Source organism: Chelon labrosus (assembly GCF_963514085.1).
Source record: "Chelon labrosus genome assembly, chromosome: 9".
In the NCBI taxonomy this organism is placed as follows: domain Eukaryota; kingdom Metazoa; phylum Chordata; class Actinopteri; order Mugiliformes; family Mugilidae; genus Chelon; species Chelon labrosus.
Window position 1 is genome coordinate 12,412,570 of NC_140359.1, and position 21,783 is coordinate 12,434,352.

Genomic DNA, 21,783 nt, shown 5'->3' on the forward strand with positions numbered 1-21,783 from the left:
GGCTGATGCGTAAAAGGAAAACCTGATCTCCATCTCTATTGCAAAGAAAACATGATTTAATTTCTTGTCCATTGTGATTAAACCACCTTCCACGTCCCAGACAATCATTCCCACACACTCAGTGAAGTGTTTACCCCAGTGGTCATAGTGCTTTATTCCAGAATCTGGGAGGTGTTTAGGTGACTCTTAGTTCTGGTTATAAAGGATTTCCTGTTAGCTCTGGGACTGAATCCAGCATTCGGAAGTCAGCGCTTCAGTCTACCAACGCACGCACACACGCACACGCACATACGCACACTGCACTGGCGTCTTTCCCCTCTTATACAACACCCACGACCGTCACTTCCTGTCTCTGAGCAGAATACAGATGCCTGATTACTGTCAAGATTCCTAAAAGTCTCTGTCTGTCGTCAGTGTGTGTGTGTGTGCATGCGGGGTGTTTACTGGAGGTTTTTTAACGTGCACAGATGTGTGAAGCACCCGAACCGAGACATAAGATCAGCACAAGTCTTTCTAAATGAAGTAGAGTGACGGTGTTTTTCCTGAGGAAGTTTATCTGTTCCCATCATGACCAATCAGACATTAAAGCAATAAACACAAAGGGTTATTTTTTGTCTGTCTGCTTCTCTGGTTGACGTCAGAAGACATGCCTATCTTATCATATTCTGTGCTTATGCCCGCAAGGGTTTCAAAACAAAATGACAAACAAAAGGAGGGATAAAACTCTTGGCTAAAACATTCTTCTATGTACTGTATTTTTCACCTACTAAAAACCGTCCCTTTATACGCTTTATTCTCGTCTCCATCAGATATTTGTTCTTACATTCAAGTCTTTTGCTTGCAGTAAACAGCAAGACAAAGCACAGGGAATGCACTTGATAAGATTTTAATGCAAGTCTAATCTCTCCACTGTCTGTCAGCCTGAGCTAATGGCATGCCGGTGAAGGAACGGTATAAGGTATCAGCAGATAGGGCCTGTGTTACTGTGTCTGCATGTGTGTGTATGTGTGGACAGGACAGTGGAGAGGCAAAGACGGCCTCTTGGGAGACTCACATTACGCTCCACTGGCTGGTCCGACACCTTGTGCCGAGTGTTGCCCTGACTCCTGTGCTCTTCATCTAATCCGCCTCCCTCTGTCAAAGTCAGCAGCATTATCTGTACACTCACTGCTCATTGGGACCTTATCTCTTTTGCCTGCTCTTAAAAAACTATCCAAATTAATAGCCCTTTTTTTCTTTTGCTCCTTTGTGTCTACATTTTCCGGTTTTATTTTTACCTGCTTCCCCCGAATTTTTCCCCATCCCCTCGCCCCAGCCTTTATATCACAAAATAATGAGTAATGTCCTGGTTTCTATTCTCTGTCCTCTTTATCATTCTGGCAGCTGCTAGGGTAAGCTGGGAGCTGTGATATTACAAAAGACTATTTCGCCGTGCCTCCTCTGTCTGTGTCTCTGGAAGTGTCTCACCACATCTTGTGTGACTCATCAGTTTGGCCAATGACATTATTTCTGAATGTCTGCTTTGCCCTAAACTAGTTACAGACACAATAACATCATCACCAATAGCCTGACAATTAGTCTTTGCCTGTGGTGTTTCTTGTGGTCATATTTCCAAACCTGCATTGTTTAAATTAATGATAGATAATTGTATTTTCTCTCTTGCTCTCTTTGCAGTCACCTTTAAGAGTTGCACATGTGTAGTCCATGCAGTGCTTGGCTTATTTACTGTAAACCGACCTTCTGATTTAACACCAAGCAGTCGGTTTTGTGGCAGTCAACAAACTACATTAGATTCTAAAGGTGTGGACATTTGGTGCTTATCTAAAAACACAGTATTGTGTAGTCCACTGTAGCTTGGTCATCCCCATTAATGATGTTTTTTGTCTACATCAGGATAAAAGGAGTTAGTGACAAGCACATGGACTGAAACTTACACCTGTCTGCAGAAACTGCACAGCTTACTGTTCCTTTAAATAGGTCTAAATCAGTTATGTTTGCATGTCTGTGGTGACCTGTGTGCCCCCGTGAAAGTTGATTTCTTAATATTTACATGTGCGGTGTAAGTTGGATTAATGGGATTGGTCTTCTAGGCATCTGCTGTGCACTAGTAGACTCTGACCTTTCTGGACTCTGGAAGTTACATCCTCTGTGTGTTTTCCCAAGAGCTGGTGACCCTAGAAACTCATGAACTTTACTCTGTTTCCTGAAAGTAGGAGGCCACAAAAAACATTCTCTTTCACTCTGCAGTTAGCACCTTCCTTGCCTGGTAGCTGCAAGACATAAAAGAGCACATATTCAAGAACAAAGCTGCCAGGGCCTCAGGTATTTCTGAGTTAATGGGATATTTAAGTCTTAAGCTACTCTGATTAGTCCTTAGATACAGATTCATATAAATATGGATATTCGCCTGTTATGGCTGAAGTTTCAGATTAAATATATATTTCAAAGCCTTCAGTATCTCTGAATTAACATGACTAACATACGATTATTACTTCCCTTGAGCTGTAGCACACAGACTTTCCAGTCATTACTTGCTCTTGCAGATAAAGATAATGCAGCCAATAGCGAGATATCTGTGCATAAATCCACTTGAGGCAAGTGAAGTGAAGTTCCTGTAATATTTAACATTTGCTGTCATCCCCTTAAGCTTATTCCACTATACGTGAAAGCTCATTAGAAATTTAAGGCCAAAGTGTGGTAAAGTATAAAGAAACTGGTTTAAATGTTTCAACTGCCATTACCTCCCAGCTTTGTGCTGTGCTTTCTAAACTCTCCACAACCTTTTGCCTAATTCTGTGGACTCATTGGGGACCTCATCGAACAGAGCTGCTGACTCTGTGAATGATAAACAAAGTGGGTGCCTACAGTTGTCAAAGTCCCCAGGATTGTGTTCTATTTTAGGAGTTTGACAGCTTGTCTTGGCAGAGATTCATATGTAGAGTTGAGTGAACGCTGGAGGTTGAGAGGAGTGTTTGCCCTGAACTCAGTGGTGTTGCCTCTCTAGCCTGATGTTTGCTCTGGTTTTCTAGGTTAGGTTGTTTCCCCGTTGCTATAACATGTAACAGAATACTCGCATTAATGCATTTTTTTTTTACTAATATTTTACAGTAAATATTAATATTGGCATAATTTAATATAAATGAATGGACCTTTAAAGCCATATTTCATGTCTGGAAAACTACAAACTACATTAGAGAGAATGAGAGAGAGAGTAAGCTCTGTGATGGTAGCTGAAGGGCCTGAAATAGAAAATGAGAGCTGCCTAACTTCCTCAATGAAAAAGGAAATGCTGAAAGGAGGAAGGAAATGGCATATGGTGTATCTAAGAGAGCTGTAACCATAATAAGGCCTTTGTTTTTGGGTCACAGCTTTTCTTGGATCCCAGTCTGTTCCTGAGAATGATTTTAATAATTGGAGTTAAAGATGGTGACAATAGATCTGACTACGATCGCTGGAAACACATGCACACGTAGTTTAAGCGAGAAAAACACGAAGCACACGTATACAGACATAAGCACACATTCCAGCACATTCATGTGAATAAACACATGCCAATATTCGCAGGAAGCAGAGCTAGCTCCTTCACAGCAGAGTTAAGGAGCACAGTTAAGCACATAAACACAGTTATATGTGTTATGGCTCTTAGTCATCCCACCTCACCATATCGTACTGTACTGTCACACAGTATCTCTCTTGATCACAGTAACCTGTAGGGGTCACTGTAGCTCCACAGCTAGAGCCAAGTTCAACGGCAGGTGTGAATGAAGAGCCTGATCGATGACTCCCCTGAGCTCTGTTGCTTTTTATGAGTGGACCTTTTTGGAGCGCATTAAGAAAAAGCTGCACAGAAAGAAACTGATGAGTCAAATCCTTTATCTCTTACTCTCTGAACGGTATCCACCTCCAAAGATATTAGACAGAATCTGTGCATCCAAATTCACAGTCTGCATTAAATTATATCCAATCGACTGACCCACAGTCTTCCAGACATTGTGTTAATTTACTAGTTTAGGTAGGTAAATATTGCCAGCTTATATAGTGTATGATAGTACAGCTGTGGCTCTGATTGTGTCTAAATGACACAGCGGAGCAAGAAAGCTTAAAGCATAGCAGGTGTGATGGCAGCATGACCCCGAGAATACAATATTCAACTCAACCGGACTCTTCATAGATTGATTGGCTTTACAACCGCTCATTGACAAACTGCTGCAGAGAGCTGCTGCAGATCAGCCAGTTTGCACAGACAGGATCTCTCCTGGATCGATGGCCCGCTGGACAGAAGTGAATGAAGCTACTTTAACAGCTCAGTGTAGGCTTCTGTAGGCATCGTGATCAATACGACCAACCTCCTGATGACTGCTGAGCCATGAAAGGGATCTGATGCAACAGGTTACCATAAAAAGATCTGTGTGCACGAGTGGCCCAGCTGAACACAGTCTCACCTGTGATGTAACTCACGTGGTGGTCTCTGACATGCCAGCATACTTGTGCATAATAGCGTAGAAATTGTTTTACCATGCGGACCACCACTGTCGTCCTTCTCTTTCTGCACCTCATTCAGAATCAATAGCACATGAAAATGCATCCCACTGAGACCGAAACAATGTGGAAGCTATGAAAAAAAGAAACTGTGACTATAACATGTAAGCATGTTCAAGTTTCCATCATGTTTTGCTCTGTGGAATTTCATTCAGTTTGCCCACTACAGCATAAAGCAACTTCATTTGATGGTCAAAGCATGGCAGTAGACTGTGGAAGTCTATTCGAGGGTTGGAGTACATCCACTCCATACAAAGCACACACACACACACAGAGGACAGTTTGTGTTAGAGCAAAGTAGGCCCACTGAGTGTGTGTGTGTTTAGGGAGCTGACTTTGAACAGCTGGCTGCGTTGTTTTCATAGCTGTATGTGCGCTGTATGAATCCGTGGGCCTGTCTCGTGTCTCGCAAAAGAGTTTTCTGTCTGGTCTACAGGCTGCTTCTCGCCAGATGTTGAGGAAGGAAATTCAAGAGGATCCTTGAAAGCAGCCCTGTTGCGTTCAAAAGCAGCTGCCAGTGTCGAGCGGCACTGACTCGCTCTGAATGGGAGAGAGAGGAGGCCTGCAGGAATGCAGCTAAATGTGCTTCATGTGGGTGGTAGTGCTGAGATTGTTTTATATGGAGGAGTTAGCAGTACCACTGGTCTCGGTGTGAGTGGAGCATGAGCAGTGGTGAGAGCAAGTTGTCTCTAGCTGCATGTACTCTCACCACATAAGAGCTAATTATGATGAGGCACATTACCATTAGATTTGGTCTCTAGTGCACTACATGGAAAGCACATTTGAGGAAATATTAATTAAAAGGTCATCATTGATTTGGCTACTTTTGAGTTATACATACTGTACAGGGCATGCCGTACAAAACAAGTCTGGGGTGTTCTTTAATTTCCAAATTCATAGGCTTTGATTAATGACCCTAGCGACACTGTAAACCTGTTGACAACATTCATGTTTTGACTGTCTTCACAGTACAGACAGTCCTGCAGTGTCACACAAGATGAAACTCTGAAACCTGCAGCCTGTCGTTTATTCTGGAAATAAACGACCCAGGATAGTGCTTTCGATATCATCCCTTCCCATTTCACACGTAGACACACCATTGCAGCACTGCAGTGTGTAATCGCCTAAGCCAGCGCCGAGTTTGCGGTTGTTTGGACGTGAAACAGACCACAGGGTGGTGGATGTTTATTTGCCAACAGCTGACTCGGCATGTATGCCTCAGCCCAAGAGTCAACCCAAAACACCTGTGAACTTTACGCCTATGCTCAGGCCTTATGCAACCGGATATGCTGTCAAAAAATACTGCCCATTATCACGCATGTACGGTATGTCAGTGAATTTATCCACTGAGGCCCAAAATGTCAAAAAATAATCTAATAGAGCTTATGATGAAGCAAGAGTGTTGCCCTCAGAACGTGACATTTGACACCGGCACGACTGAATCTAAGCTGTGCGGCGCATGGCGCTCACGCTAGACCCGTCTGCTTTTTATTTTTACTTTGCCAACCTCATATGTCTTATCAACACATTTTATTTCTTACCTTTTTGTCTTCTCCACAAGCGCTGGCCTACTAACCTACCTATTAGCCATCTCCATGTGACCTGTTTGTAACTGTATCGTGCGCTTCAGTACATAAACAACACGGAGGCATAAACTGAGACGGTGCGGCATGTGAGGAGACTGATGATGCTTGCACATACTGAATAGTTTAGGGCACAGAAAGATATGATGTTGAATGGACCTGACACAAACACAGACACCGGTCATGTCACTCAGTTTAAAGTGGTCACAATACGACTTAATACATATTTAAGCTTCCTTTGCTAAAGGCCTAGAATAGTCCGAGTTTTTCAACTTTGCAGGAGAGGGCAGGTGGTGTGACTGACAGTAATGAGAGAACTAAAGTGAGCCTCAGTCAGGAAATGATGCAGGAAATGAGAATAGAATGGTAACCTCATATTCTTCTCTTCCCCTTTCTTTTTCTTATTCTCTTTCTGAACAAAGGCATACGCAGAAACACCCAGAGTGCAGGCTGATGCTGGAGCCAGCTAGATCAGACCGGTAGCTGTTAGAGAGAAGGGGGAGGTGAAGGAGAAGGGAGGAGAAAGAGGAAGAGGAGGAGGAGGGGGCGGATTAGATGAAGGGTGGAGCAGAGGACGGAGAGAGAGTTGGGGGTAGAAGAAAAGGATGGGATGAGGGATGCTGGAGGAGGGGGAACGTGGAGGTTAAGTATTTTGGACACAAGTTGAGATGGACAGTCTGGCAGGCAGACAGCTAAGACCCCACTCCCTCAGTGATGTAATGCATCAGGCAGATGCTATTTTTAGCCACACTAGTACACTTAGCGTCAGCACACAGGACTATTGATCAGCTGCACAACTCGCTGGGAGGATGAGAGCTGCAGCCAGCAGCAGCTGCACCAAAATATTATGTTTCTTCTGTGTGGTTTAGTGTTGCAGGGTTTCTCTGATCTCCTTTCATAAGTAAATGGCAGTTTGGTGGAACTCCGCGTTCTATGCTTTTGATTTATTTTTTGCTACTGCATTTTAAAACATTTCTCTTTCCTTTCAGCTTCGTTTTGAAGAGGCGGCTTGCTTTCAGCCTCTGTGTCATGTACCGCGGCTACGATAAGGTGTAGAAACAAGTTTGTGTCAGGCCTATTTGTCATATCAGAATGAGGTTAAATCGTGTCTAGAGGGAAGTAAAATTAATCCTGAGGCAGCAAAATGTCAGGAATAAAAGCAACAACGACAGTAAATGGACCGTCTTCAGGGCCACAAAGGGGAGTTCTCTGATTGGACATTTAGTAATGGAGTTGAACCTATTGTTCAGATGTAATGTTTTTGACCTGATGACAAGGTAGGAAGGTGAAAGAAGAGCTGTTAGAGCTATTTTACTTTTCATGGCCTCTGTCTCAGTAATATGTTATTTGCTCAAAGGCAGTTTCCTAGGTGTTGTGAACAAAGATCACACACATGAGACAGCTTGTTGACATGATGTCAACTTTTTATAATGGGGTTATATATTAGCAGGCATTCAGGCTTTATCTGTGTGAGCTTTGGGGATTCCTGGTTTACTGGAGACAGGAGCACAGAAGCGCACACATGACTCACGCTGACACTGACAGGACTTGTGATTAGAGTCCTGCTCCACCTCTCAGTCTCTGCTTTGAATAAGTCCGTAGCCTCAGGGTCTAGACAGGTCGACTCCCGTCCTGTCCTACTCAAAAGAAAAAGAAGGTCAGACTGCAGAGCTGCAGGCCTAACTAACCCATACCTGTGGCAGCTCACTGTTAAAAAGTTGACATGCACGTACATACCTGTGTTATTCTCACAACTGACCGAACAATGGCAACCATGACCCTCATACCTTCTTACTTCAGCTATTAGGCCTCCAGCTAATAGTTTAATGCTGACTATACATTTTTTTTCAAAAGCATTTCATCTCAGTGGCTGTTACTGTTTTGCCTCCTCTATAAGGCAACAGATGTAGGAAATATGCTATTAAAGAACATGATTTGAAGGACTCCCGTCCATCTTCATAAGTGAGTATACTGAGCTCAGAGCACTTTTGCACCTTCGTGCTAATAATGTGTACAATGAAGACAGCTCCCCCTCAACTGTCTTACCATAAACTTTATACTGCATGCTGCTTCACGAGTTTCATCAATTTGTTTGTCCTCTGTATAATTATCTCCAGTCAGGCTGGATAACTCCCTTATCTCTGCCGCACCCACATTAGTTTCAGTATTGAAGCTGCCTGTAGTTTCATCAACAGGTTCTTGTCAATGCCGAGATTACGGGAAGCTGGTCTCTTCCTATGAATTACAGCTTGATGCTATAGCCGTGACAATAGAGTATTATGTAATAGGAAACAAAAAGCAATAAAAAGTCAGGTCCAGTTCCCGTGTGTGTGTGTGTGTCTGTACCTGTGTGTGTGACCGCTTATTTTATGACAGATCAGACAATCTCTGACCAAATAAAGTCTGTATGAAATCCCCGCTGTGCCTTGTTAACTTATCCGGAATGGTTTATCATACCTGTTTTCTGGCTTTCTGTCCTTGACCCAAGCCGCATAGTTCCTAGGTCATGTCGAGCTTGTTATGTCATTGTGTCAGCACAGGTCAGTGCATCCAGTGTGACAAGTAGGGTGTGTCACAAACAGCTTTACTGCATCTGTGCGGGTGCATTTCTCAAAGCTGTTTCAGACCAGTGTTTCAGTATTCACAATATTATTGCGTTGCGTGTGACAGCCAGAATCTAATTTAGACAAACATTGTGTAGGTACTGCGTACTGTATTTGCTTGAGATCACGTGACTTGTGTCCAGCTGCGTATTTAGCATTTCTCACTCTGTAATTTCCCCCTTGCTTTAAATAGGCCGTGACTTTGGCCAAATGAGGCTAAAACACACAACCTCACTGCATAATCTCACTTCCCATAAGCTACATAAGAGCTTCTCTGTTTAGGCCCAATTCCAGGTAGTTCAGGCGTGAGCTCCCTTCCTGTGCCGTTCCACCCACTCACACAGCCTCCAGGGCTTGGAGCACGGATGGGAAACTGATTCATGATTCTTATGTTTTTTCTCTGGCCATGACTTTCCCCTTACTCAGCAGGAGGATGCAGACAGGGTTAATAAGAGTTGGAAAATCCAGGAATGGTCATTCTGAGTTCTCCCGATAGGTTTAGGAAACGAAAAAAATACATAACAAAATAGGGCAGCGCAAAAAGAAAAAAGAAACTGATGAGAAAAAAGACACTGAATGCACTTCAAAAGACAGCCTGAAAAGAAAAGACATTTGAGGAGTGAATGCACTGACATCACCCTACTCAAACAGTATTTATAGTGTCCTCTGAAGGGCATGTCACTTAATACCATTCATTAGGAGGAACCTCAACGCAAAACAAGTCAAACAAAGCTGCGTGACAGTGGATAACAGCTCATGTCACAGCTCATGTCACAGCACAAACACTACCTTTCTTATGAAAATGGGTGGAACTGTGGAGTGATATGACGTGTTGTGGGGTACATTATGTTGTTTTGGAGATGTAGAGCGCTCATCTCATCCGTCTTCACACCATTTGCTTGGCTTTATTAAGTAAAAACAAAATGCAAAAAATTCATGTAGCCTAAGATGTCACTTAAAAATATCCTCCATTGAATAAAATGGAAAAGTGACAAGTTATCATTCTTCCCACATCCCTCTGCTCCTCTTCCATTCCCCTCCTTTCTGGTGCATGTCGCTGGCAGCGGGTCGACAGGCTGCGGGTTATGTAACACTCACCCGGGTATACTGGCACCACAGGTTAATGAAGCTCTCTGATGGACAGCAGGGCAACAGTATTCTCTGCCGCCCTCGTGGGTTTCCCGCGCGGCCCTGCCTCCAATGTTACAAATTGAATTTTGGCCGGCGAATGCGTTCGTGCCTACGAAAAAAAAACCTCTCTCCCCTTCTTCTGTCCCTCGCCTTCTGGCTCTGTCTTTTTGGAAAAGTGCAACTCCCACACCTTTGTGCAAACGTTTGCGCGTGGGGGATGATGTGAAAGGACACATTTGTCAGTGTTGTATATGTTGTCGGTGCTTTTATTTTTGCGTCCGCCTTCATAGTTTGCTGCATGGTGATGTAACAGGTCTGCGGAATTGGATGTCTCTCTGTAAGAGGAGGGAGGGATCTGATTCCTGCTGTTTCATTTAAAAATGTATAGGCTATTAAAAGAGTACTAAATCGCCGCACCACGACCTGCTGACACCGCAACGAGTACTACACCTGCGTGTGTGTCGGTGATCCATGTAGCAAAATGTGCTCTCAAAAATGAACAAACTCTGTAACGCAATTTAAAAAGAAAAAAAAAGAAAATAGCAATGGTACTTTTCACTAAATGTATATTTTCTCTCTTTTTCTACAGATTTGTTTCCTGGTGTCAGCTTTTCGTGGCCGAATGTTGTCCGAGGACAGCTGTGCAACCCTGGCTCTCTTCTCTCACTATTTCCATCTGAGCCAGTTCTTTTGGATGCTCATACAGGTAATACCAAGTTAACAAGCAAAAACTAAAAACAATAAACATACAGCACACTTAGATGTAGTCGTTAGCTGTACCTTTTGATTTCTGTAGGCGCGCTGGATGATGGCAATTAGAAAAACTGAAAACTACTTATCCAATACCATACTGTGAAGCTATAGTAATGGTGTGTGTGATAGTGCATTTAATCATTAATATAAGATATTTTAGGTTTGAAAATAAAATCTCCTTTTCTGCTCAGTTTCTTCATAGCATGGCACACAAAGGGATCCCATTGTTTCTTTTCTTCCTTACGTGTAGCATGTGTTTTTTTTTATGTAACAACTAGTGAAACTTCATTCCTATAACACGTGGGCTGAGGCAAGTTTTCTTTAGGGCGGCAAGATGAAGGTATCAGAAAGCTGCATGACATGACCTTTGACCCCAGACTGGTACCACTTAGTAACAGCTCACCCCATTTGGGCCTTGACCCCTCCTTCTAAACCATCTGGCCTGTATTTTATCTTGTGCTCTCTTTTATGCCTTAATGGCTGAGCCGCAGAGCCACTTTGGCAACTTAAAGGTATGAAGACTTGAGCTGCCCTGACAGCTAGAGGCTGATATCGACTCCATAGACACCTAAATATTAGACCTGTTTGTGTCTGTTGCAAACATGCGTTACGCGTGTGCAACACAAAAACCCAAAGTATAGAATGTGATTTTAAGTTGGCAGTTTAAATCTCACCTAAGCCAGTTTTAATCCCTCACAGAGGCTAGGAATGACTTGTGACCTGCTGAGACAGCACAGGAATGTGGTGAACATAGGCTCAGAGCACCTCTTTAAAAAGAGCCGTTGTCCCTCAGCTGATCCTCCATGACGTACAGTATTTACTGAATTAAAGTTATTCCTTGTTCGATGATTTGTTTGGGACTTTTAAAACATAGCCTGATTAGATAGATTTGATAGAAAACCATAAAGAAATTTGGATATGATCCACCCACCTCGACTAAAAGAACATTTTATTTTTAATATTTGATTTATTATTTATTGCCAGAAAAAAATCTATACGTCATAAATCTGTTATTCTGGGTCCAACCAAACACAGACCCACCCAGATCCCAAGGGAACCTGTCCCTAAATGAACTTCCTATTCTCCCCCCTATTTTCCTCCAGTTGTCCCCCTCATGCGTAATTCCTTGACATTTGCTTTTGTTTACACCACTCTTCAGTCACTTGCAGCATGTGTCATTGTTTATGAAGTGGATATAATCTCTCCTGTATTATAAGATTAGCTCTTGAATAAGCAAATGGCGACTGACCTGAGTAGGGTAATTCTGGGACCATGCCGTGCTGTACGTGCCGGATGTATGCACTGTTTTTTCATATCAGATTGTTTGCTGGCTATGACTTCTGAGGTATCTTAAGGGATAAAAGCCGAAGCCAAAGGCTTTCATGTGGCTTTAGGAGTGTTAGAATCTGGATGACGAGAACTGAAACTCGGATGAAAAGGGTTGTGACGTACAGACTGGTTTTAGACACACATGGTTGTAGTTAGTATAGTAGCCGGGTCGATTGGATCAAATGGAGGAAACGCAAACAACTATTCACCCCAGAAGGCGTTCAAACAGGAGGAGGTGATGTAAACCACTTAGGACTCGCTCACTCAATGTTGCCCTTGTCCTGTAACGCCGCTGCCAAAGAGAATCTCTGATCATTTCTTGATTGTCAGCATCTATAGAAGCTGACAAGGAAAATATAGCTGCCAATCTCACTGTCAATGATGTGTGGCATTAAAACCCGTCTGTCCTCACCCACGACTCCGTATCGACCCCAGTGATGTCTCTCCGCTCATTTTTCCCCTCCTATCAGGTAGCTGCTTTCAGATAAGTGGCTGATATGAGTGGGCGCCAGCAACCCATCTCAGACCGAGAACAAGACTAAATCAATAACTTTCAATAACCGTGTGTGTGTGTGTGTGTGTAAGACTATGCATGTCCAATGGAATATGCACTGACGTAATGCCAGAAAAGAGCTGAGAGTTTAATCTCTATCCAGACTAGCTTGGCTGCAGAGACAACCTCAGCTTACTTACAACCTGCAAAGTACACCGATCATGCATAACATTATGAGGTCATAGGTCTCCCTTGTGCCTCCAAAACAGTTGAGACTCATCAGAGAATGGACAAGGGCCCTCTGAGGGTGTCCTGCAGTGTCTGGCAACATAATGTTGTTAGTGGGGACCTTTGGATCCTATGGGTTGATGAGAGGGGCCTCTGTGAATCAGGCTTGTTCCAGTGCATTCCACAGTAAACAGGGAAAAATGTTTGGTTATTTCAGTTAGTCAGGCATCCCTTTAACATGGTTATAATACAGAAGCAAAAGCCAAACATCAAGTCAACTAGTCAGCAAGCTTGCTTGTCTGTATCCCCGCCATTTAGCCTGGAAACACAATGCTTTAGGCTGTAGTATCAAGAGTCAGCGAGGGATGCAGCCACTGCAGAGGCAACAGCTCAGCACAAAGTTACATATAATCCATTTATTGTACGAGCTCACAGCCAAGGAACAGCAGTTCTTGAATCTGACTGACATCACTCTATTGTGTCAGGGCACTGCAGTCAGGCTGTTACACAACCCAAGCCCTCCAGTGTGTGTTGGTGTTCATTATTGTGTGTTTGTGCAGAAAGATCTGTACTGTCAGTGGTTATACAATATTGTTTTGGTAACAGTTGAGGAATAATCAGCATCCCTTAACCCCCTGAAATCAGTTGCGTCACACTGCCCTGTGTGCATATGTCCCACTTGAATGTTGGCAAACAGATGGACAGAAACATCATCAGCTGGCGGCATGTTGTATAAGCTCTAATTGATTTCCCAGTGACCCCTAAATCTTCTTTTAAAGGAAATTCCTCAAAGACTTTTTTGTTTTAACAGTAAGATGGAGTGAAGATCAAATAGTTTGTATCCCCAACCTACACAGAGAACCAAAAATATGGCACTAAGTGCTTTACCCTTGATTTTAAAATATAAAATGACCCATTGCTCTTTCTTTCTTCCCTGCAGTGGCTGTTGATAGTCGTCACCAAGGGATTAGACATTGTCTCTGTGCTGATATCAACAGGTGGTCAGAAAAGCCTTTTACGTAACAATGCAGGGCTGAGTGTATCAGATGGATGAAACTATGAAAGCCCACTTGATTACAGAGGAGACACAGCTATTTCTGGCGTAACGCAAGTGTGGTTGTATGTGTGTGTTTTGGTGCTTCACTGACTATGAAGACCGAGTGTCTTCACAAGCAAAGAAAGCTGAAATCAAAAGTCCTGTCTTTTATAACAAAGTAATTGCGCTATGATAGGAGACTTGTCATAGGCCACGAAGCTTGTTTTTCCGGTTCACATTCCTTTACACATTCTTCCCTCAGGCTGTAAACTTCTGGCAAGTACTGGTGATGAATGATGAGCACACAGATCGTCGGTACCTGCTCTACTTCCTCTTGGGCTGGGGGCTTCCAGCTCTGGTCATCATCGTCCTGGTCATCGTTCTGCTGGGAGGCTTCGGATGGAACATACACGCTGTATACGGACTGGTGCAAGGAGACGTGTGAGTGGACAGTGCATATACCAAAATGCTCTCTTTGAACCGATGGCAAGGAGATGAATGTGATCCAAGGCTAATGACGTAATCTGTTTTCACCAAGCAACTCATAAAGCCAGTCTCTTTAAACTGGTCTGAGTCATTTGAGATGGTTTCTCTTTTAGGCTTAGGGAAATTCCACTTCTGACCAGAGAAGAGAAACAGAAAACACCTGAACCAGTGACGTCATGTGAGGAGGTAGCTTGCCCAATCAAGTGAATGAATAAATGAATGAGATTCAGTGTTTGCAGGCATCTCCTCCTACTGAAACCTGATTCTTTACCTTGGAGGTGGAGTCTTTAAGAAAGCCTGCTTAATGGGGCTATGTATTTAACCAGTTACCTTAGATATATATACAGTAGATCACCTGATGCTTAAAACACAACAGATGGAATAGTTCAGATAAAAAAAACGTACATAATCGTAGGTTTCCATTTTCACGCGTGTGCCCGTGTGTCTTTGTGTGCATGTGAACGAGTGTGTGCGGCGGGCAAAGCCAAACACTGATGAAGAGTTAAATCACATCTAAAATTAACCAGTGGTCTTAGGTGTGGCTGTTATCCTTCGGATCAAGTGTGTGTGCGTGTTTCCTGTGGGAGGGCGAGTGTGAGACAGTGAGCGTACACACGGGAGATTTAAGGGCACAGAGGAGTATTCAGTTTCCCGGGAAGCACACCTTCCTCTTTGAGGGAACGAGACAGCCTTTGAATTTATTCCCCTCTTTCTCTCACGCACTCCCCCCCCCCCCCCCCCCCTCTCTCTCTCTCTCTCTCTCTCTCTCTCTCTTCCTCCCTCCTCACCAGTGTAAACAGGTAACTTCTTGTTCTCTCGCCACCCCAGTTGTCTCAGTTTCACCTTGCCTGCGTACAAACAAGTGTCAAGCTCGGAACCTTGCGTCAACAGCTGTTTTTAGCTCATATATATTGTATTTGGATAGTATTTATATCTCTGTGTCATATATATCCGAGCAACAGTTGCTAACTCTGAGTGAAAGACATATTTGTGTTGTAGACTTGTGATCAGAATAGTGTTGTCCCTGTCTTCTTTTTTATTTTGACTTGAGTCCATATTTTTCACTTTTAACATGCAACGTGGACCGACAGCAATGAGCATGTTACGGATTTTAACATTTCATTTCTCAAGAAACTTTTCAAGATTTCAAGAAAAGAAAAAACTTAAACTGCAAGAAGAAAAGTGTGAAGAAAGTGTGTTAATAATTGTAGCAAACAAAACGTCGAACATCACAATAATATATTCTGTTTTTCACTAAAGCCTTGAAAGTAAAAGAGACTCTAGTCCTCTCTTACCTATTACATCTGCAACCGATGAGCAGAAGTGACCATCAACATTTCACCACTGTAAATGTCATTCCTTTTTAAATGGGTTGTCTCTCACCGGCTCTTATTTTATTCTGAAAGGGCAAACACTGTTATCTGGACGCACCGGTTCATGTTTGGCTACTATACAACCAGGCTAGTTTTATAGTGTCAACAGTGGAAATGCAAATTTAAGGCTTGAACGTCCTGTGATCTAACCAAAGCAATATCTGTAGACAGATTAAATTGATTTCTTTTCTCTGTACAAGGACTTGAGCTTAAGTGACCCATTACCTCACTCTGCCTTACATATGAAAAAGAAAATCCCAGTTGTACTTCTGCTGTATGAAAGTACCCCATAAAAGGCATTGCTTGTTTTATCTCTACTCTCAAACCATGAAGTCAGTGAATTAGGCCCCGGGGCAATGTTTTCTTCACATGTACCTTCAGGAATCCCTGGGATTTCTCTTTCTTGTGAAACTTTCAGTACAGTAGGATCTCACCCCCTCACAAGGACACACTCGTACAAATATCCATATTCTAGTGTATTTGCCCTCTCTCAGTCTGACTATCTTGGTGGGATAGGGTGATGCAATGCTTTATTTGGCATACCTCGTCTCATGTTATGGCTAACATCGATCCAATTATTTTTCCTGACCTGCGAAAATGTCCTATCTGTATTTGATGATCCCACCGAAAAAGGGCCCGAGCTTGTTTTGTGAACAAAGTCACGTGGGTGTTTTCCAAAGTGTTTGGCGGTTATAGTTTATATGGGCATGTTGATTTTCCCAGAGAAAAATATTTCACTCCGTTTGGAGGAAGCTGGGAAAGAACTCCTGAGATGTCAACGGAAAACAACTGAGAGACAGTCAAGTGACGCACTGACTCGCACCATTATACAAACTGTCCAAAGAGGAAACAGCCTGATTATAAAATAGCTTTAGTGAGTAATTCTGATTTATTGAGGAAAAAATGTTCCTTTTGACCTTTTATTATTTCTAATAAGCCCTCCTCAAATAGATAACTCCTTTGGCTGTTCGGCAGGATCAGAATACACTGATCCACATTCATCTTCTATTCATATAGCGTTCTTTAATATATTAAAGTTAATATATTATTTGATTAATTTGAATGTTCTTTCATTCTTTAAATAGAAAAAAAAAGCACATGTTCAGTCTTCTGTGGCTTAGATATTATCCCGCTATAGCTGCAGGGGGACCTGGTGGTTCGGAAGAGTTAAGAACATACGTGTTTTGCTGCTGCTGCTGCTGCTGTTGAGCAAGAATCCTGTGAGTCTTAGGCAGGCTCAGGAGATCTCAGTGAACAGATCCTGTTTGTGAAACCGGAAGAAACAAAGTCTTAACTGGAGTAAATGTAGTGCGATAAGTGTGTTTCCGTTTTCCACGGCTTAACTCTAAGGGGGACTCATTCTTTAAGCTTTTTTAGTGTGATTTTCTGTTCTCTTGTCTCCCATCTTTTTTCTCCCATGGTGCTTAAAAGAACATACACTAAGGCAAAAAACAATTAACTGCATTTCTGTCCATTCCTCCTATAGGTGCTTTATCCCAAACATCTATGCTGCTTTGTGCACGGCAGTACTAGTGCCTCTCATCTGCCTAGTGGCAGTGCTGGTGGTATTCATCCACGCCTACCAAGTTACGCAGCAGTGGAAGGCCTACGATGACCTTTACCGCGGGCGGACCAACAGCACAGGTAACCAGTCAACCTCCAAAAAATGTTAATGCATACACGAATGTATTCATTTTTGCATAAATACTGATTTGAAAATACTCACACTATTACCTCCTAGAGGTAAAAACACATGCACGCTCAAAGATAAGAAGATTGCTGCTGTGTACAATCTCTTTATCTCTTTCTCTACACCCTTGTACAAACACCGCACAAACTGCTAACCTGCTGCCAAGATGCCCTCAGGAACTAAATAGTATCCGCCTCTAATGTTTGCCCTATTTTCTACACCCCTATTTTGCTCAGCTTATTATCTCTGTCTTCTGTCCTTGATACAGAAACACAACAACACGTTCTCAGTACCTGGTTTTGGTCAATATAATGCTGATAGTCCTAACTTTTTTTTTGGCAATTGGCCCTTATGTGGTTTTATGTGAGTAGAACTGAATATGGCTTAAAGCAAAGGTTAAATAGGTGTCATGAATAACATTCAGGTGGGCTTTGGTTTATATTTAAGGTTATTTAAAGTGCTAAATACACCCAGTGCCGTGTAATAAGACAAAAACTAAAACTGCATAATGCAACACCCTTGTTTACACAGAAACCGTCCTATGGTTTATGACCAGTATGAATCAATACTATTTATTCAGTGCAGTCAATCACTTTGCCCACACATGGAGATCCTAGCCAGACCTCTTTAGCCCTTCAGCACCATGACTGTAATCAGTGGCCATCAGTCAGAATCAGCAGGCTTTAGCTTGTTTTGCTCAGTCGAGGCCCTCCAATGACAAAGCAAAGCCTGCATTAGTGCCAGTGCAGGGAGTTTGTCCTGCCCTCTGTGTGTGGCCTCTGAAGTAGTGTAGAAAACAGTGCTTTGCTGAGCCGCATGTGTATTATTAACAAGAGAGGAATACTTTCTCATTTACAAACTAGACTGGGGCCAGCTTGTAGGAGTGTTTCGGTATGCTCTATGGAAAACAGAGGCATAGAATAATTAGGAGCATGGTACAGCACAGTGATGAAGTGTAGATGAAGTAGCTTGCACAGCAACCCAGTGTTCAGGGCTTTTGTAAGAGAGAGAACAAGAGAGCAAATGCGGAGAAAGGGCAGCACAACACATACTATACAAATGTTGTGAAGTATTTTGTGGGGAATATCTGCAATGTGAAAAGTGTATTACTTTGTGCAACAATTTAAATTTAGCTGCAGCGTTATACCTGGGCACGCAATACATATGCATGTTGTATATAAGCAATCAATATGGGCTTCATTTAGTCGCAGTTTTTCTCAATTCAGTTCAGTACAACTCCTTCAACTCTTATGGAGTATGTCAGTATTGGCTTTGTTTCAACATGTCTAGAGTCACTGTTGTGAGGGCATATATTTTATTGTTCTAAATAAAGGCTGTGCCTCTTCTCATTCCCTGGACTTATTGACTGTTTACAAGCTGCACTGCACCCTGACCAGTCTCAGACCTGCAGTCTGACAAACCACCAGCCTTGTTATGATCATTAGACACTCTTTTTATGCTCGCCCCCTTTAAATCTGACAACCACTCATTACTACCATGTATTTAATACAGTGAGATTAACTTGACTTTGACTTCCCTGAGATTCGTGCAGAACCTGTGGGATAGCTGACGCCATTTGGACAATGAATATTGAGGTCACACATTCAAATTCCTCACTGCAGTAAACAACTGATGAGATAAGCTGAGGGCTAATCTGTTTGCGTGCACGCACGCCTGTTACAGGCCCACATGCAAAACTCACAGGGCTGTGGGAAATATAGCAGGACTTCAGATGCCAGTAAAATCAAGCGAGTGTGCCAGTGTGTGCTTTGGGCACGTTCCTCCCAACTTGCAGAGCTGTTCTTACTCCTGTGGAGAAGGCTGGAACACTCAACAGCAGTGCATATCCAAAGCACATCGGTTAAGCCTTATCACAGCCCCAACTGAACCTACAAGGCGTGTTTACAAGACACGATGTCCTTTAGACACTCGAGTGAGCAGACGTTCAGTTTTCCGCAGAAGAGTTGAATGAATAACTATTATTGTTAGATTTTTATAGCACCTGACTGTACTTTGATCAAGATTGCGGAACTAAACAGATAAATTTCACAGATAAGGTTTAATTGGCGACTGTAATTGCTTTATTAGAGAGAAGACACTTGTTTATGTTTTGATCTCAACATTCCTAAAACTCTTGTGTAGACACATGGTTAAAGAGTTCAACTTAATGTATTAATTGGTTTTGGGTGTTATACTGTTTTCTTTTAAGAATAATCTCATCCCCCCGTTCATAATTCTTAGCTCTAACTAGGTGCACTCAACACGTGCTCTTTACGGCTTGTTGTTATTACAGCTGCTGACCTCTGTGTGACAGTAATGTCAGCACCGACTTGTGTTTCTTCCCGGCTGTTTTTCTTCAACCCACGCTCTCTTCTCAGTTTGTCTTGTCACACCAAGGGCCCACTCTGATCAAATGTAAACTTGCCTGCATGTGGAAAAAATCTGTTCCCTCGCATTGAGAGAAAAATCACTGGAAATCGTTTGAGACGGTAATTGCACCATTGGGTATTAAAGTGTGTGTTTTTTGGTTTTTTTAGCTACACCAGATGGAAAGATTGCTATGAAATCATTTAATTTCTGTTCTGCAGAAAGCTCAGATCGTGTTGCATGTTTATGCCAAACCTTACAAATGCGTTCATGCACATTCACATAAATGTGCACACGTATAGTCAACTCTGGAAACGCGTGCCTGCTCTCCGCTTTTTGTTTCTTCTTACTGCAGGAGTATCAAGCCCAACAGTCAGTCAGCATTTTGCAGCCAGTCTCCATTTGGCTCTGGGAACCTGTTCTTACTGTGGGAGCTCTGCCCCGTCCACAGACTGGAATGTGCTTACATGGTTGGAAAAATCAAACCAGACAGGGAGGACATGGAGACAGATGTGTAAGATAGAAGAAAGAGAGGGAGCGAGATAGAAAAAGAGTGTGCTGCTTGAAACAGCAGAAAGACTGAGCAGAGGGGGGGTAGGGGGTTGGGGTTGAAAAGTGATATCCAAAGTATATAGAGACTTGGTGTGAAATAATAATACTGAAGCACTGGAAAATGATGACAGAAGGAAAGAATGAAAACTCACTGGAAATAATTCCAAGCAAAAGGGAAAGATATAAAAGGAAACTAAAGAAGCACTGCTAAGAAAGTGTAATTGGGCTGAGCCAGAGGAAAGTTGCAGTGAGATAAGGAGCAGAGCTGGGAGCAGAGTGGGAGCAGAGCGGGAATGACAGGGCGGTGGAAGTGTCACATAAGTGAGGGCTTTTTGTGCAAACTTGGGCCCCGTGCCCTGTGTTTCCATCCTACTTGTGAAGTGAACTGTACACTCTGTCCTACATAACACCGACCAGTAGATTACAGCAACTCAGTGGTATAATTTTGACGTGGGTTTCCAGGTTGTTTGATTCAAAGGTCACCTTAAATTAATGTGTGCTGTGTCCTTAACTCAACAGTCAGTGCTGCAAATGCATATTAATCACTCATTCACTAACAAAGACCACTCCTTAACTGTTTAGAGGAAGTTTGTTGGTTGACGGAAAATGGATGGAATGATGGAAGGTTGGCTCTTTGCCCCCGCTGGTTCCTAAAATGGAAGAGGGAACTGGAAACAAAGAAAGGAGAGAGACAGATCAGAGAGAAAGCCTTGTGCCTGAACTTAAGTTCATTTACTGGAGCAACAAGGCCTTTGTCTGTCCCCAGCTAGTGTTGACCCATCAAAATTGTGTTAGACTCTAATTTGATGGTGATGGCTGGTCATGTCTTAGCAGCATCACTACCAGAGATCCCTCATTTGCAACCGGCATCCCAGCCGGGCTGGGCGCGGTGCTCATGATGTGGGTGTGTTTTGAATGCGCCACGTTCACATGTGACTAGTGCATTACTTCTGTAACAGTCAACTGGTAAACAAATGTCTCACCCATTTTGTGTAAAGCAACTTTCTTTCTTACACAAATATTTAAAAAGCAGACTAAATAGATATGTGCACAAGTATCCCTCAAGTGGATCCTGTTTTTGTTTTTCCACAAAGTCTTTTTCTTTTTAAGAACCAGATCGTGGATTTTCGTTCCTACTGAAAGAAACAAGCTGGAACGTAATGAGCTACTGCATCTCTCTTGTTCCTTCTCTGTTGAGATGATTTGCTCTGACAGTGATCTCAGTCTGTTCCTGATTGGCAGTAAAACAACATGTCAACATATCAAACGAAATCAAATAAAAGAAACACATTGTTCTGTCCTGCTTTAAATAGTGTTTGAAGTGTAGAGGTGAATACCTCTACTTCAGTAGTGTGATGTGCTCTACACCTTAAAGAGGCCCTCATAGAAAGTGGGTTACCACTGACACCAGTTGCAACAACACAGCTCAGTTTAGAAACACGTGTAGACATAGCTCTTTGTGGTCTTATCTTAGTAACAGTTGACACAACCCAAATACAAAAGATACACAGATCAGGCATAACATTATGACCACCTTCCTAGTATTGTGTAGGTCTCCCTTGTGCCTCCAAAGCAGTTGTGACTCATTAGACAATGGACATGGGCCTTCTGAGGGTGTCC

At 42.7% G+C, this 21,783-nt stretch overlaps 1 protein-coding gene across 1 annotated transcript in view; it reads left to right on the forward strand.

Moving 5' to 3' along the window:
* Window positions 1–21,783, forward strand: part of adgrv1 (adhesion G protein-coupled receptor V1) — a gene marked incomplete at its 5' end in the record, with an annotated part of 86,263 nt that overhangs the window by 48,028 nt on the left and 16,452 nt on the right. Inside the window, 3 exons of the mRNA XM_084550894.1 lie at window positions 10,446–10,562; window positions 13,958–14,136; window positions 17,041–17,198. Of these exons, the coding sequence (XP_084407020.1) occupies window positions 10,446–10,562; window positions 13,958–14,136; window positions 17,041–17,198 (454 nt within the window). The remainder of the gene's footprint in view (window positions 1–10,445; window positions 10,563–13,957; window positions 14,137–17,040; window positions 17,199–21,783) is intronic.